This window comes from Ailuropoda melanoleuca, chromosome 2 (assembly GCF_002007445.2).
Source record: "Ailuropoda melanoleuca isolate Jingjing chromosome 2, ASM200744v2, whole genome shotgun sequence".
NCBI lineage: Eukaryota > Metazoa > Chordata > Mammalia > Carnivora > Ursidae > Ailuropoda > Ailuropoda melanoleuca.
The window spans coordinates 55,922,397-55,939,089 of NC_048219.1; the positions used below are offsets into that span (position 1 = coordinate 55,922,397).

The following is a 16,693-nucleotide window of genomic DNA, read 5'->3' on the forward strand; positions in this document are numbered from 1 at the left end:
ATGGGGTAAGCAGAGCTGTCCTAAGGGGTTTCAAGCCCTCGATCTTCCTATCATCCTTCATCCCCTGCTGCTAGAGAGCACACCCTAGAAGGATTCGTCTTTGGGTACTGTTGCACTGTCGCATCTTTGGGTGGGAAACATGGCTGTCGGTCCTGGGGTCAAGCCAAGCCACCGCCCTCTTACACACGAGCCTAAATCGCACAGCTCCTTCCTTGGCAGCGGGAAACAGAGGACCTTGCCGCCGCTCAAGTTGCGTGACTTCAGCATCATAGCAACCAATCACAAGCGCGCTCTTGAAGAGACGGCTAGAGAATGGGCACTGTATTGGTGGTGGTGTTTTGTCAATCTCAGCAGAGGAGCCGCCTCTTTCCTCTTAGCAACGGATGTGTCATAGCAACCCCGTGCCAGGGAGCTGCCCTTTGAGCTCTTGGGACGTTTTATGAGAGAGGAGAATCGAACTTCCATCTCCAGCTCCCAAAGGACTTTCTCCAGGGTACTGGAAAGAGTCTTCTTTTCCCTTCAGTTTAGCAGTATCAGGTAAGGGGAGGTCTGAATGGGAAAGGAGGCTTGGAAAACAAGTGTTTTACTCCTTTCAACGGCGCTTGGAACACTCGCGGGGCCAGCGATGTGCCTGACGACAGTGAAGACTGCAAAAAACTACAAAACTTTCCCTGATTTCAAAGAACGTCCAGCCTAGCCAGGAGACAAAAATAGCAAGGAGAGAGCAGTTAACGACAGTCTAAGAACTGTGAGGGCGGGTACTACGACCTGTTCACAGGTGTACGGCGAGCATGTTGTCTAGCGCATCGCTGCGCAAGGGCAGGAGCTCAAATGATGGCTGGAGGGAGGGAGGGATGAGAAGGAAAACACCATGATTCTGGCACAGAGGATCAAAGAAGAAAAGATTAGCGTGGGCTGACGTAGTTAGAGAGGTGACTTCAGGTCTGTTACAAAAGGGCTGGAGTAGATGAAGAATGAAGATGAATGGGAGAACATTACAACTTTGAAAGTAAGGGCCTTGTCTGATTTCTGAGGACCTGAGTGCCTAACTGCTGCTCAATGATTTCTCTCTCCTTCCCCATGATGTATGCTGCATGCTGAATCAATTCACAGCCCTCGTTCAGGAAGCTCTTGAGTTTGAGGCCTTCTGCCTTTGCAGAGACCTGGTATAATTACATAGAACGTGATTAGAGGGTGTCAGGGAGAACAAGATTGTTTCAGCCTGAGTGAGAAAGTTGGGGAGGCTTCAGAGAGAAGGTCACATTGGAGTTGAGCCTTGAGGAATGAGTAGGATTTAAACAAGCAGAGAAATGTGTGCATGGTGGGGAGCAGGTAACAGCGGCCGTGTGACTTGCTTGGGCCAATGGAATACAAGCAGAAAGGACAGTACATCAGTGCCACGGAGAAGACTGAGGAGGCATTACACAGTTCTGGTAGCTCTCTCGCTTTTTATTCTGCCGTGAAAGTAGGGGCTGTCAAAGAGGGGCTGCTCCTTCAGCCTGAGTCCCAGAATAAGACCTGAAGCAGTAGCTCACTCACTGTTATGAAACAGAACAGAAGAAGAAAAAGCGTTTGATGTTGTGTATTACTGAGATTTGCAGGGCATTTAGTACCCTAGCAGAGCTGACTAATATATACCCTCATCACCTCTCTGACCAACTTCATCTCCTAGTCCCCTCATCACTCTGCTCTGGCCATCATGACCTTCCTGACCTTCCTGAATCTTTGTGGAATGAATGGTGATGGTGCTGACGGCGAAAGTATGTGTGTATATGTGGGTAGGGCAAATCCAGCTAGTGTGCAGAGTGTTTTGAGTATTTTAAGGCAAATGCAGCTGGAACAGAATATGGAGAGGGGTACACTGATAAAGAATTTTCTGAAAAAAGGACTAGGTCCAAGATTTGAAATTATACTGAGGCTGAGAAGAGGGCTGGAGGATACTTGATAGGCTGAAAAGTTGAGTCAGAGCCATTCATTGCAGGATATTTAAAAAGTAGAAATTCCCAAGTAGTCAGATTTATAAAATGTGATTAAATCATAAAATCATACCTTTCTAGGTAAAGACAATGATTTTAAATAATTTCATATGTAATGAAACACAGTGAACAGTTACCATTGAAAGCCAAGGGATAGTCTTGTACAAAGATTAAAACTGTGGGCACTGGAGGCTGACTGGGTGGCCTCACACCCTGACTCTACCGCTCATACTTTGTGTATCCCCTCAGGCAAGTTTCCTGGCCTCTGTTTTACCTTGTAAAATGGGGATGAAGATAAAAGTATTCATAAAATGCTTATCTAAAAGGGTGGCTCAAATTAGGACTGTGCCTGGCACATAGTAAACACTCAACAAACATGAGCTATCATTATTGCCTTTCGAAAAAACACATGTGAAAAGTCTGAAGTAAAAAAATGTAGATCACAAACATACCCCCCCACTTTGTTTCAGATTTTGTAATCATGGGATGACACATAAAACGAAGTCAGAATATTCTGACTGTGGACTATGAAATAATCTTCACTCTAAATTGGTTTGTTAAAATGAGGCAACCAGGGGCACCTGGGTGGCACAGTCGGTTGAGCGTCTGACTCTTGGTGTCAGCTCAGGTCGTGATCTCAGGGTGGTGAGATCGAGACCCATGTCGGGCTCTGCACTCAGTGCAGAGTCGGCTTCAGAGTCTGTCTCTCCTTCTTCCCTCTGCCCCTACCCTCATGCTCTCTCTCTCTCAAATAAATAAATCTTAAAAAAAAAAAACAAAAAAAAAAACCTAGGCAAACCAGCCTGATTGACCTAAGTTGAGGATGATAAAACTTTATTTCATTAAATCATTGCAACCGTCTTGTGAGGTAGCTTCTATTATTATCATCCCCTTTAAACATGAAAAAACTGAGACTCAGAATATATATAATTTGACAAGGATCACTCAGCTGGTAAACGGCAGAGTCTATCTTTCAACCTTGCTGCTTAGATGCCTGAATCACACTCCTAACCATCTAACAAGACGAGACAGGGGTGACCATGGGGATGACAAGGATTCGATCGGATGGCAAATGACCTCAGCCGAAACTGATGAACAGTTCCACAGAAAACTTTTGGAGGCATTCTCTGATAGCACAAATAAGGGCACAGTGGTTACATGCACACATACTAGGACACAAGTACTATTTAAATTATGTGAAGTTTAAAAATGATGTACAAATATGCATGTTATGGGCCTGTGCCTACCCATGGACATTCGGCCTGTCTTTGAGGCTGGGGCAGCTGCTGGGGAGCTGGGCACAGGGCAGCGGACAGCGACTCCCTGGGATGGGAACAGCAGCAAGAGGCGGGGGAACCAATGTCCTCTGTCCTGCTTTCACGGCGGGCCTATGGCGGGAAACTCGAAGTGTTGGTATGTGGTTTCTGTGTACCTCAGCTGAATGGCTCCACCAGAATGGCAAGATCTTATCAGTAAGATTGTTGTTACAATAAACCTTCAGTCATAGGACACCCATTCTATGAAGACACATGTCGATTTAACCAGAGGCAAAGCTGAGAAAACATATTCTTATGTTTTACTAAATGATAATGCTTATTATTTGAAACTGTAAAATAGAATTTACTAATGACATTATCTCTTCATGCAGCCTAAGTCAGAGCCATGGCACCAAAATCTCAAAAACAAAAAAGCTCAGGTGGCCAGAAAAACCCCAAACGGGACAAAACCAAACAAGCATTACCTGGTAGGATTGTTTTTTCATTAATGGGATTTTTATGCATCTAGTATTTGTATGTATATTAACCACCAAGATGACTGTGGTTTAATGTACCAAATAACGAAATAGCTTTGCTATCATAAAGTCAACCACAAATGGAATTTAAAGTATGGAGATTTATTCTTATTTTTTATTCATTTCATTATAATACCTGTTAAAAGTCATATAAAGCATGCCATAGCAAATATATCACTAAGAGATAATTCTGTGGAAAAGATAATTATTCAAATTCCATTTAATCTTTCATAAAATAGTTTAAATCTTCATTGTATCTTTGTTTATGTTTTGTGCTTTGAAGCTGGTAAAAGACTGTAATTAACTACAACGTTTGTTTGATTAAAAAATGTAAATGTCACATCATTTTATTATATTCTAGATAGTGAAGAAAGAGAACCTATAAATATGGAGAGCATGGGTAAGTGGAAATATAATTTAGAATTTATGACCCCAGCTTTATAATATTTTAATATGCAACGAGCAAACAAAAATACAAATTGAAGTGATTGATCAAGATGTACATGGGCTAAAGCTACATTATGTCATTTAGAATATAAAATGAAAAATTTTGAAAAAAGAATAAAGGAGTGGAAGGGAGAATTTCAAACTGAGAAATAGACTTGAACTGAGCAGTCTTTCACAAATCTAACACAGTATGGTTACAGAGAAGACTAGAAAGTGTTATTAGCCTGCAAGTTATTACTTTCATTAGAATAATATTTTTAAGGCTCTGATTTGTGGGCAATACTTATCTGTATACTTCATGGTAAGATTGAAGTATTTCAAGTAAAGAAGTTAATTTTTAAGCAAATAAACTAGAACCTAGACAACCAAATTAATGTGACTCCTACTTTTAGAGGCGAAATTATCTTATTCCAACAGGACCGTTTTGTTTTGATTGTTGTGGAAACTTTCCTCTTAGATTGGACTTAGGTGATGCCCTTTGTGTTTAGAGACAGGGAGGAAACAGTGAAGGGTAGGGAGGAGGGAGATCTAAAAGCCTTGTAGGCTGTTGTAAGGGCTCTGACTTTGAGTCATGTAGGATGGAGGCTACTCAAGTGGTATTTAAGCAGTGGAGTGATGGGATCTGACTTGTTTTTACAGTGTCACCCTGGCTACCTAGCTGAGAATGTCAGCACAGAAGCAGAAAACAGTCAGAAAGCTATTACAGGAATCTAGGAAAGAGAGGGTGGTGGCCTGGGCCAGGGTGGTAGAGGGGAAGTGGAGATGGCAGGAGGATGTCACCTGATAGTTAATAGCCCTGGAACAGGGCACACTGCCCAATAAATGATTTATTGAACTAATGAATGTACCACCCAAAAACTTGGAAGTCATCTTGGACTCCTTTCTCCCCCTCAACACCTCCCCATCCCCATCTAAACCATTCCACCTCTAAAATACATCCCATCTACTTCCCATTATGTCCACATCTGCGACCTTAGTCCAGACCTCCACATCTCTCATCTAGATTGGTTCCTTAGCCCCCAACTTGTATCACTGCTTCCACTCACTCTCCTTCAACCCATTCTGCACACCACCTGGTCATGTGTCTTTCCTGCTTAAACTCTCTCATGGCTTTACTTTGCCATTATAGCAGTCCTGGCTCTGCCTTCCTCTTTGTCTCTCTCTCTGTCTCTCTCCTCTCCCCCTGCCCCCCCACCCCAACTTAGAGCCCACCAGCCTTGCTTAGCACAGAGCACATCAAAGTTATTCCTGCCTCAGGGCCTTTGCTCTTGCATTCCTGATACCTGGATAGATCTTCCCCCAGATCTTTATGCATCTATCTCCTTTTCACCATTCAGATCTCACTCCAATCCCACCTCTGCAAGAGGATTTCCTTGACCTCTCCTTCACCTTGTACCATTTTATTGCCTTCATAGCACTTATCCTAATTCTGAAATTAAAGTACGGTCAATTCTTATTTTTCTTGGAAGTTCTATACAGTTACTGCAAACACTGAATTAGTAAATACTGAGCTATTGCTCCTAGGGTAAATGCAGTTAGGTTCCTATGAGCCTCTGGTCACAACATTTTCATTAGCCAATCAATATATAAACTTGTTTTATGTGTGTTTCTGTTTAAAGACACCTTATTTAGTATATACTTATTGATTCGTTAACATTGAACTCATGGCGAACAGCACTGTATCTATAACTTGCATCTGAACAATGCTTATCTAATACATGTATTTTCTTCACAAGGTGCACCCCAGCCTTCTTGCATTTATTTAGGAATGCTAGATAGCACTTCAGCACTATGCTTGGGGGTCATTAACGGGCAAAATCACCAACAGAAAAAGTACAAAAATGTGAAAAATTTGGCACTAAATAGACAGAGGGAAGGACACTCGTTTACAGTTTGAGGACTGATCCAAGATGGAGAGCATCACCTTGTTTGACCTCAGCTGGGAACATGCACATTGGGCAACTCAAACTTTTTGCCACCGTAAGCATGGTTACTAATGATGGTAAAAGCACCATGACTATTGATGTTGGGGTTACATATTTTTGTTTTGTTTTGTTTTGTTTTCTAAATATGGAATGCTTCACAAGTTTGTGTGTCACCCTTGCATGGGGGCCATGCTAATCTTCTCTGTATTGTGCCAATCTTCGTATACGTGCTGCCAAAGTGAGCACGGGGTTACAAATAAGTTTTAGCAAGTGAATCTGCAGATACAAAACCCATGAATAATGAAGATTGACTGTATTTATTTCTTTATGCATTTACAATCTATTTTCACACCACCTGGCTGGCCCTTGTGCACACTCACTCTCACTCACACACAATCACACATGTACTCCAGGGGAACAGGAACGCTCTTGTTCACCACTGTACTCCAATGCCTAGAACAGATCTTGACACATAGTAAGCACTCAGCAAATATTTGTTGATTTGTTGAATAAATGAATGAACAAATGGCTTTCTCTATTTTTCTTGTCTAAAGAGACCACCACTACTCCCAGTCTCCTTAGTTCTGACTCTACCTTTCACTCTATTTTCTCGATTTGTGCTACTGTATTTCTGAGTGTATTTGTCTGTTTGATGTGTGTCTCCCCCTCTAGATAGTCTAACCCTAGTACCAACACCATGATTTTACATAGCAGTTGCTCCATAAATAGTTCTTGACTAAATGTGTTGACTGGCAAGAAAAATCCATGAACCTGAGAACAGGGAATGATGGAGATGTTTCAGCAGAAAGTAAATGGGATGAAAAATAGATGTCTATTTATTTAAGGAGAAAAAAAGAAAACCTCGGTACATTGTAGTGAGACTTGAGGGTAGGTCTTGATTTACCTCATACTAGAACATCTCTCCTCTACCCCCTAGACCTTCAAGGGCAACATTAGGACCCCTCTGACTTCCTTGCTGTGGGGTCCTGATGTTGTCAACTGTCACTTAGGGCTTGAGGCTCATGCCCCAGGGAACTAGGATTCCCTTTCCTTCCAAGAACCAAGGGAGTGACAAACTAACTAAAAAACTGTTGCCTAAGGTTCTAAAGGGCAATGTCTAGAGGTTTCGAGAAAATAAATGTAATTTTTACATTTAGCTAATATATATGGAGCAAAACCTTTGTGCCAGGCAAACACCTCTCATCTGTTTAACTCTATCAAGTAGGCATTATTATGACTATTATATAGATAGAGATGCTGTGACTCCCGAAAGTTAAATAATTTACCCAAATTCTAAATAATGCTTTAATACAGGTTCGAGTATCAGTGGTATATTAATTGCCTATTGCTGCAAATTACCACAAACTTCGTGGCTTAAACCACTTAAAAATTACGTGGCTTATTATCTTGCAGTTTTGGAAACCAGGAGTCTGACATTACTTTCATTGGGTCGAAGTCAAGATATCAACAGGGCGGGCTCCTTCTGAAGGCTTTGAGGGGAGGATCCACTTCCTTATCTTTTTCAGCTAAGGCTCTCTGCATTCATGGACTCTTGGACCTTTCCTTTATTTTCAAGGCCAGGAGTGTAGCATTTTCTAATCTTCCTCTTTGACCTCTGCCTCTTTGTCACATCTCCTCTCTTGACTTGGGCCCTCCGCCCTTCCTCTTATAAGGACCATTGTGGTTACCTTGGGCTCTGCTTGGGGGCCCAATGATCTCCCCATCTCAAGTTCCTTACCTTCATCACATGTGCAAGTCACTTTTGTCAAAAAGGGAACTTATTCATGGGTTTCAGGGATTAGGACATGGACACCTTCAGGGAGACTCTATTCTGTTTACCACAAGTGATTAATAGCACAGTTTTGGAAATTAGACCTGGCTCAATTCATAATTCTGCCACTTAATGACGGTGTCGTCACAAATGACTTCCCCTCTCTGAGCCTCTGCTTCCTCGTGTGAAAAACAAGGTAGCGAGACTACCTCATGAGATTATTGCAGAAGTTAAATTAGATAGTACACGCACACTTCCTTACATGGAGTCGTCACAAAGATGGTTCACATTACCTGTTGTTACTATTTTTAAAAGATACTATAATGAGAGAGAATGAAGAATCCCAAAGTAGGCTCACATATACATGGTCAATGGATTTTCAAAAAAGTGCAAAGGCAGTTCGGTGGAGAAAGGACAGTCTTTTTAATAAATGATGCTGGAACAACTGTACATCTAAAAAAAATGAACTTCAATCCATACTTCATATCATATACAAAAATTAACTTGAAATGGATCACAGGCCTTCATATAAAACCAAATATTATAAAACTACTGGAAGAAAACATATGAAAAAATCTTTGTGACCTTGGATTAGGCAAAGATTTCTTAGATACAACACCCAAAGTCATAAATCTTAAGAAATCTTTGCCTAATTGATCTTTTCTTTTATGGAATGCCAGTCAAAAATGTAAAGGAATCAATCATTTGTTACATGCAACAAAATGAATGAATCTCAAAGTAATTATGCTGAGTAAAAGAAGATAAACAAACAGAAACAATACATACTGTGTAATTCCATTTATAAGTATTCCATAAAGTGAACTAAGCTATAGTAACAGAAAGCAGATTAGTGATTGCCTAGGGATGAGGGGAGGTGCAGGGAGGAAGGGACAGGAGGAAACTTCGGGGGATTATGGGTGTGTCCTTTACCTCAACTGTGGTGATGGCCTCATTGGTATATGCATATATTTATCAAATTGTACAATTTAAATATATACAGTTTATTGTTTGCCAATTGTATCTCAATAAAACTGCTTTTAAAAAGAAAATAACAACCAAAATGTAAAAAAAAAAAAAAAAGTACAGATGGAATACATGGGAGTTATTTAAATCAGCTGTGTTTCAAAATGCAGGGCAATTGATGCATATTGAGGGCTCTGGTCTGTAGGGCACAGTAAGATTCTGAGGAGTGAGTTATGCAGAGCTGGAGTCTGTCTGTGGCTCCTGCTCTATCAGCCACTAGGTCAGTGACTGCCATTGCCGGCATCCTGTGGAGAGTAATCTGTTACCTCCCTGACCATGTGTAAGGAAGGGGCAGGACACTGTCCTGTGCTCTGCTGTGTCCACACATTAGAGAGAAAGTATAGCATGGTGGTAAGAATGCAGGGACCTTAGTTTGGATCCCAGCTCTCCCATTTCCAACTCCCAAGGAGAGAGAAATGGCAGTTTATCCCTGATTTATGAACAACTTGTATTCCAAATGTTTATTATGCCAACTGATTGCCATTTGGAATGTATTTCCACATATAATCAGCATTATGCATATAGTCATTAACCACCCCCCAAATTACCTGAATAATTGTATCATAGAGCCACTAGGGTGGGGGGGGGGTTAATATTTCTATAGGAAAATAAGCCCCAAATTCCACCTTGAGAGGTCACATGCACTTCCCCACCTGCTGGTCCATCTGTTGAGCAGTAAGAGAAAAGGTGTCAGGATGTGTAGGTGTATAAGGTCTGGAGAAGATGGGAGAGGGTTCTAGGACACTGGGAGGGAGAGTTGGGGGGGGAAGTTTTGGGGGTAGATGCAGAGCTTAGACTGTGACCCTGGAAGCCATTGGTGATAAAAAGGATAAGAAAATGAGAAGATGGCTTGAGATAGAAGAAATAGAGCACACTATTAATAGAGGCTCTCTCTTGAGACGCAGTATTACAGATAATTGTTATTTTCTTCTTATCTTTTTTGACATTTTCTGTAATGGATATACTTACTTTAAAAATAAGAACAATGATTTTTAAAGTCTTTTAAAATTTTAACCAAGATAATTATTTAAAGCAAACAACTGCATGTTTCCTCTTAATATTTTAATTGCTTATATTTAATGTCCAAATTCTACTTTGCCTACCCCAGGTCATCCAGAAATTTATCCTTTAGTTTTAACTACCCAGACCCAGGAAATACTTAACTGCCGAATAGACAAAGACATCACAGATGAAAAACCTTATATACTTATCAAAAAAGAAGATATTTTGGCAGACTTTCAGAACAGAGGGGCAGTATCTGATTTCTATCCAGTCAGAAAAGTTATCCAGGTAAGTACAACATCCCTCTTTATTTTTCAGACCTACCTCAAGAGGTTTCTGGTACATAATAACAAAAAGTAGAGAGATTGTTCAGTTCAAATCTGTGGCACCCCCCCCCCATTACATTGGGCAAAGGCTAGGTTGCCCACACCTTTGGAATTCTGCTTGATAATCCTCTGTGAAAAGCAAACACCTAACAGAGACTGATTCTTATTCATACCCAGAAAAGCTTATCCTTGTCCAGTTTCAACTAGAATAGGAATCTACTCTTATTTTCCTATACTGCTTTAATTTTTTAGTTCATAATTTTCGTCTGATTTGTCTCCAAACACGCTACTGAGCACCAACACCGAATAAAAGGAACTCTTCTTTTTTCCCTGTTAGAAATAAAATTGCATGGTAAATTTCCCTGGACCTACTGAGCTTTAAGAGCTTTGTTAATAGAATAATTTTACAATCTGGGATTATGAGCCATAGATTAGCACTATGGTTATCTTTTATGATTGATTAGAAAAATATCGACTTTTTGTCTGAATAAACTGAATGAAAACTGACCTTCTTTTTTGATTATATTCCTATAGGAATATCCTGGAGATGAGCTTCTGGTTGTTTATGACAAAGACTTCAGATATGGACTTAACTTTTATCTTATTGGAACCGAAGAGGGCAAAGAAAACTATTTAAACGTAAGCATACCCTAAGTCCTTGCATTTTGTTGATTGTCAGAAGAAAGGAACACCCCTGTGGGAGACCTATACATGGTTATGAATATTCTTGTTCAGCTCTCTTTCCTTGGGACCCGGACAGGGTTCTGGCACTTCGAGTAGGTAAGCAGTAAATGTGGGATGAGCTAAATCAAACATCTCAGAGTAGCAGATACTCTACTTATTCACCCACTGACCCAATGAGAGTAGAAACGATAAATCTGGAGTAACATTGCTCTCGGCCACCTACTCTTTGTCCCATACCCCTGGTTCTCCTCTTGGAGAGGAGAACTTACCTAAACTTTGGGTAAGTTACTGACCCACTTGTCTGCAAAGTGGTGGCACCAATAGTATCTATTTCCAGGGCTACTGTGAAATTTAAATGGGCTATTTTTTTCTTTTGCTTAATTTCCTTCTCCTAATTGAAAAACACGAACCAAGAATAAAGAAAATAAGGAAGTGCTTAATTTATACACACATAAAGTTTATTGTGAAATATACACATGCGGCTATGACCTACTTTTGGTCATATATTTTAGAGTGCTATTTATTTTACTCTAGCCCCCAGAAGTACCAGAAGAACAGGAAGAATATAAAGAGCATACTCCAGAAGATGTGTATGTTTATAAGCCGCCTATCTCTAAACCATGGGTTTCTCTGGGCAGTGAAAAAGAAATTGAGGAAGAATCGGTTAAGGAATCTACAAAGCAGGTGAGAGGCTTGGATATGATCTTCAGTGTGTTAGCTCTCTGTAATGCTGAACAACACTGACTCCTGAGGGATCTGTAAAGTTTGCCATGTTTGCCAATGAGGATGTGGTTTTTCCTTTGCTAGAAGAATGGTCACTGTTTGAGGTACTTGGGTATTAAGGGCAGAACTGTATTCCCCAAAAGAGATATGCTGAAGTTCTAACACCCAGTACTTCATAGATGACCCTATTAGGAAATGGGTCGCCAATCCAATATGACTGGTGTCCTTATAAAAAGATGGCCATGCAAAGACACAGAGACATAGGGAGAAACCATGTGAAGAAGGGAGCAGAAATGGGAGTGTATATCTACAAGCCAGGGAGCAGCAAGGATTGCTGGCCATCACCAGAAGCTAGGATAGAGGCAAAGAACAGATTCCCCCTCAGAGCCCTTAAAAGGAACAATCCCCTCAACGCCTTGATCTTGGACTTGCAGCCTCTACATCTAGGAGAAGAGTTAAACTAAACTCCTGTTGTTTTAAGCCACCCAGGCTGTGGCACTTGGTTACAGCAACCAGAGGAAACTGACCCAGCGGTATTCCCAGAGCAGCCCCTGAGAAGATGATTTGTATGTGAGTGATTTATTATGAAAGTGCTCCACAGAAGAATAGGAAAAGCAGCAGGACAGGGACATAGCAGAAGTCCTGTAAGGGTGCAATCTCATGGGGCACCAGGGTGGCTCAGTAGGTTAAGCGTCTGCCTTTGGCTCAGGTCATGATCTCAGGGTCCTGAGATCGAGTCCCACATCAGGCTCCCTGCTCAGTGGGGAGTCTGCTTCTCCCTTCCCTCTTCCCGCCCCCCACCTGGCTCATGCTCTCTCCCGCTCTCTCTCTCTGTCAAATAAATGAATAAAATCATTAAAAAAAAAAAAAGGACGCAATCTCAGACAAAAGACCCGTAAAGAAAGGCTTTAGCTTGAACCCCCAGGAGAATTCTGGAGTGTAAATTACACCCGAGTTGTCCCAAACAGAAGCAAAGGAGATGGGCTTACACATGTCTCCCACCAGTCCAACACTGGTGAGTGCCAGTCACTTCCTATTCTCTGTACCACAGTGGTCCCAGTAGCCCTGGAGCAGTGCTCTGCAGAAGAGCAGCGGGGGCGGGGGGCGGGGGGGGCTGTGAAAATGGAAAGCACACAGACCTGGAGGGGCAAACAGAAAGTACAGAAAGAGATTTGAGAGGATCTGAGCAGAGCACAAGTATTGTCTACCACACATCCACTTCTCCATGAACTTGACTATGTTACTTTTACTGCTCAATGTGTTGCAGATTACATATATGATTTCCCGAAAACGAAGTGAGTTTGGAGCGCCAATTAAGTTCAGTGACCAAAATGCTTCCAGTGTAAAAGATGCCTACATTGAATGTACAGCCTACCCAGATAGACATTTTACCCTTAAGCAACTTGAGAAAGATGTTGGCATACAAGGAGTCCCCAAAATCAAGGACACAAGTACTCAGACAAGATGGTAAGTATGCGATGGGGTTGTATATTTTCAAAGGCAATTATAGTAAAATCTAGCAACATCCATGCTTATTTTGAAAGATCTTTATAATAAATGGTACTTGACTGACAATGATGACATAGATCTTCACAGAGCAATTCAGGAAGATCTAATTATACTCAACAATGCCTTTTAAAATCTCAATAGGAAAAAAAATTAAATAAATAAGATCTCAATAGGAACAGGAGAGACAGGTCTGTAAGAGTGTAAACACTGCGAAGTGGGACAATAACTGGTGCTGTTAATAAGCACACTCTTGCTTTCAGAGCAGGGGCCCTGTTGTCTCTCCCCTTGCCTCCTAACTGCTCTATTCCACCACCGAAGTGATCATTCTCCCATACCAAAGCAGATTGTGTTAGGTCACTGCCTAAATCTCTTTTTTGGCTCCGCACCACATCCAGAGCCCTTCGGATGGCATTAGATCCTCCTTCCTCCGTGACAAGGCATTGTCTGCCACTCCAGGCTTGGCATCCTGTTCTGAAACAAGCTTTTGTGCTCCAGCCCCACGGGCTGCTTCCAGCATCCAGAATGTCTGCTTTTCCACATCTTCCTGCCTCTGCCCATGCTGCTACTCTCACATTAGCCGACAGTTGGACCACATCATCTAACACAAACCTATTTTATAATAAAGTATTGAATATCTCATATAATTTATTAAATAATGAAAGTGAAAAACATGATGGTTATGTGGTACAGAATGTCGTCGGTGTATGGCTGGTTCACCCTCATGCTCGTGTGGCTGCCCGGGAGCTCTGGCTCACTGCCACTGCCCAGCCTCATGAGAGAGGATGGGATGGCAGATCGCTAGCCCAGGACAATTCCAAATCCAAAATTCAAAGTACAGTTTCTACTGAATGCATATTGCTTCCACTCCATCCTGAAGTAAAAAAATCACAAATGGAAGCATCATAAGTTGGGGACCGTCTGTAAAAGCAACAACCCCCATCACTGTCTACTCCCTTACTCTATTTCTCCTCATGTTATTATCATCACTTGATATGTGTTTGTCATTGTCATTCTTCTCTCACCTCCCACCCACACCCTGCCTTAAAATGTAAGCTCCATGAGACAGGAACTTTGTCTATTTTGTTTATTTCCACATCCTCAACTCCTAGGATATTTCCTGACACACATTTATCAAATGGAGGAAGGCAGGGGAACAGATGGATCAAGTTAAAGAAGAATGTGCAGAACAGATGACTGACTTGATTTCAGTGTCAAGAGGAGGGCCATGAAATATGCAGTGGCCAGGAGAATCAGGAATCGGCAGTGTGGAGTGAAATACAAGACATGCTTTTTAAATCCATGTAAACCAACGACTCAGAAACCATAAAAATGTATTGTTAAAGTCAGAGCACTTATGCATAGATACCAGAATAAGAAATGGGTCAGAAATGAGGGAAGCAGATGAATAGACAGGCCAGAACTAAAGGGGGTAAAAACTAAAGACAGGATCAGTAGTCAAGTCTGAGCAGAGAATCAAGACACCAGAGATCCATAAATACCAAGAAGTCAGGCCAAGACAGGAAGGAGAGAGGTGAGACATTAGTACCAAAGAAACTTAGACTTTGAGACAAATTTCTAAGCCAAGCTGGCCAGAGATTTCTTCTATGTTCCTGCCAGAGTGCAGAAAAGCGACAAGAATGAGTCACCCAGGGTAGAATTGGGAGGTAGACTCAGAAAAAGACAGGGAACTTGCAATAACTGGAACCCAGAGGACTCTAGATCTAGTAGTCTTTCAATGAATGCTGATTCATACTAACAGACAGTTGTATCTATATAGATGGAGTGAAAAGGTGAGAAGTAAGTGAAGGTCTTGACCCATAAGATGAAAACAAAATATATGAATCAAAAGGTTCAAATAGGTGACTGGGAGAATGCTGGTACTCCTTACCAAGATCAGGAAATTAGGAAGGGTAGCTAGTCTAGGGTGGAGAGGCTGAGAGATATGATTTTGATGGAAGTAAAAAAAATAAAATCAAAGATGAGGTTCAAAGAGGACTGACAGTGAAAGCAGAAGTTCACAGTGTTCTTGCCACACACTAGGCATTCTTCTAAGCACTTGGCACACAGCAACTCAATTCTCACAACTGCCCTCTGAGATAGGCACTATCCTCATATTAGAAATAACTGTACTGTATGGTGAATAACATAATAAATAAAAAATATTATTATAGAAAGAAAGAAAGAAACAAACAAACAAACACAAACAAACTGAGGCAAAGCCCGGGTAAAAATGAAAGCTCAGGGGCGCCTGGGTGGCACAGCGGTTAAGCATCTGCCTTCGGCTCAGGGCATGATCCTGGCGTTACGGGATCGAGCCCCACATCAGGCTCCTCCGCTATAAGCCTGCTTCTTCCTCTCCCACTCCCCCTGCTTGTGTTCCCTCTCTCGCTGGCTGTCTCTCTGTCAAATAAATAAAATCTTAAAAAAAAATGAAAGCTCAAAGTTCAGAACATAATTTAAATCTGAAGCAATCACAAATAAATCTGAGAAATAATAAAACAAATCACATTGAACAAAGAGGAGTGGCTCTTAGTCTTGTTGTCTCTTGGATGAACCCATTGGTGCTATGTAATTTCTTACTTCATCCTACCTAGAGGACACATTAGTGAATTAAGAGGTGAAGCTAAGATTTGAACCCAAGTCTCTCTGGTTCCAATACCAACATTCTTTCTTTCCAGCACTCTGCTTTGTGCTACTGATACTGAGCTAGCTAGGGGAAAAAGAATGAATTGTTTATTAAACATAAAACTCTCTTTACTCCTTGTTTCATTACTCTTCACTTAATGTATTTGCCTCTCACAGAGACATTTTACTGACATTTGTTCAGCACAGATTAAATACAACCTAATATTTTTTTGAGCACTTATAATGTGTTAGGCACTATTTTAAAAGCTTGGCATGTATTAACGCATTCAATTTACAATGACTCTATGAGCCAGGTACTTCGAGAATTTCATTTAGAGATGCATAAACAGACACAGAGAGGTTAAATAATTAGCTTGGGGTCACAAAGCTTGTTAGTGATAAAATCAGGCTTCAAAACCAGGCAGTGTGTCACCAGAGTGCACACTCTTAATGTCTGTGCCATATGACCTTTCTATAGCCCTATACCCTAAGATCAAGGAGCTCCCCCAGTCTAGTGGGTGAGACTGCCAATGGCCAAATGCAACAGAATATGTTCAAGGGTGGAGGTGAGCACTGAGGGCAGACTGGATGGAATAAGCCTTCTCCCAGAGATCACGTTGCCATCATTGCTGAAATGTAAATTGTTTTCAGTTTTGTGTATCTAGAGCAGAGTTTCTCAATCTCAACCCTACTGACATTTTGGGCTGGGTAATTCTCTTTTGTGGGAGGCTATCTTATGCATTGTAGGGTATTAAACAGCATCCCTGAATTCTACTCATAATATGCCAGTAGCACATTCCATTTGTGACAACCAAATACATTTCTGGATATGGCCAAAATTTCCCAGGGTGGGGTAGGATTGCACTGGTTAAGAAACATTGACTTAATGA

At 41.3% G+C, this 16,693-nt stretch overlaps 1 protein-coding gene and 1 non-coding gene across 2 annotated transcripts in view; one reads left to right on the plus strand and one right to left on the minus strand.

Annotated features, from left to right (window-relative positions):
- The first annotated feature begins 338 nt into the window (after positions 1-338).
- Positions 339-16,693, plus strand: part of DNAI3 (dynein axonemal intermediate chain 3) — a 75,928-nt gene continuing 59,573 nt past the window's right edge. Inside the window, exons 1-7 of the mRNA XM_011225218.3 lie at positions 339-537; positions 3,625-3,720; positions 4,130-4,168; positions 10,043-10,224; positions 10,797-10,901; positions 11,481-11,630; positions 12,937-13,136. Coding sequence (XP_011223520.1) covers positions 3,639-3,720; positions 4,130-4,168; positions 10,043-10,224; positions 10,797-10,901; positions 11,481-11,630; positions 12,937-13,136 — 758 coding nt within the window. The 5' untranslated portion in view covers positions 339-537; positions 3,625-3,638. The remainder of the gene's footprint in view (positions 538-3,624; positions 3,721-4,129; positions 4,169-10,042; positions 10,225-10,796; positions 10,902-11,480; positions 11,631-12,936; positions 13,137-16,693) is intronic.
- Positions 6,280-6,386, minus strand: LOC117801219. The gene has a single exon (XR_004623749.1). It is a non-coding gene; the product is annotated as a U6 spliceosomal RNA (small nuclear RNA).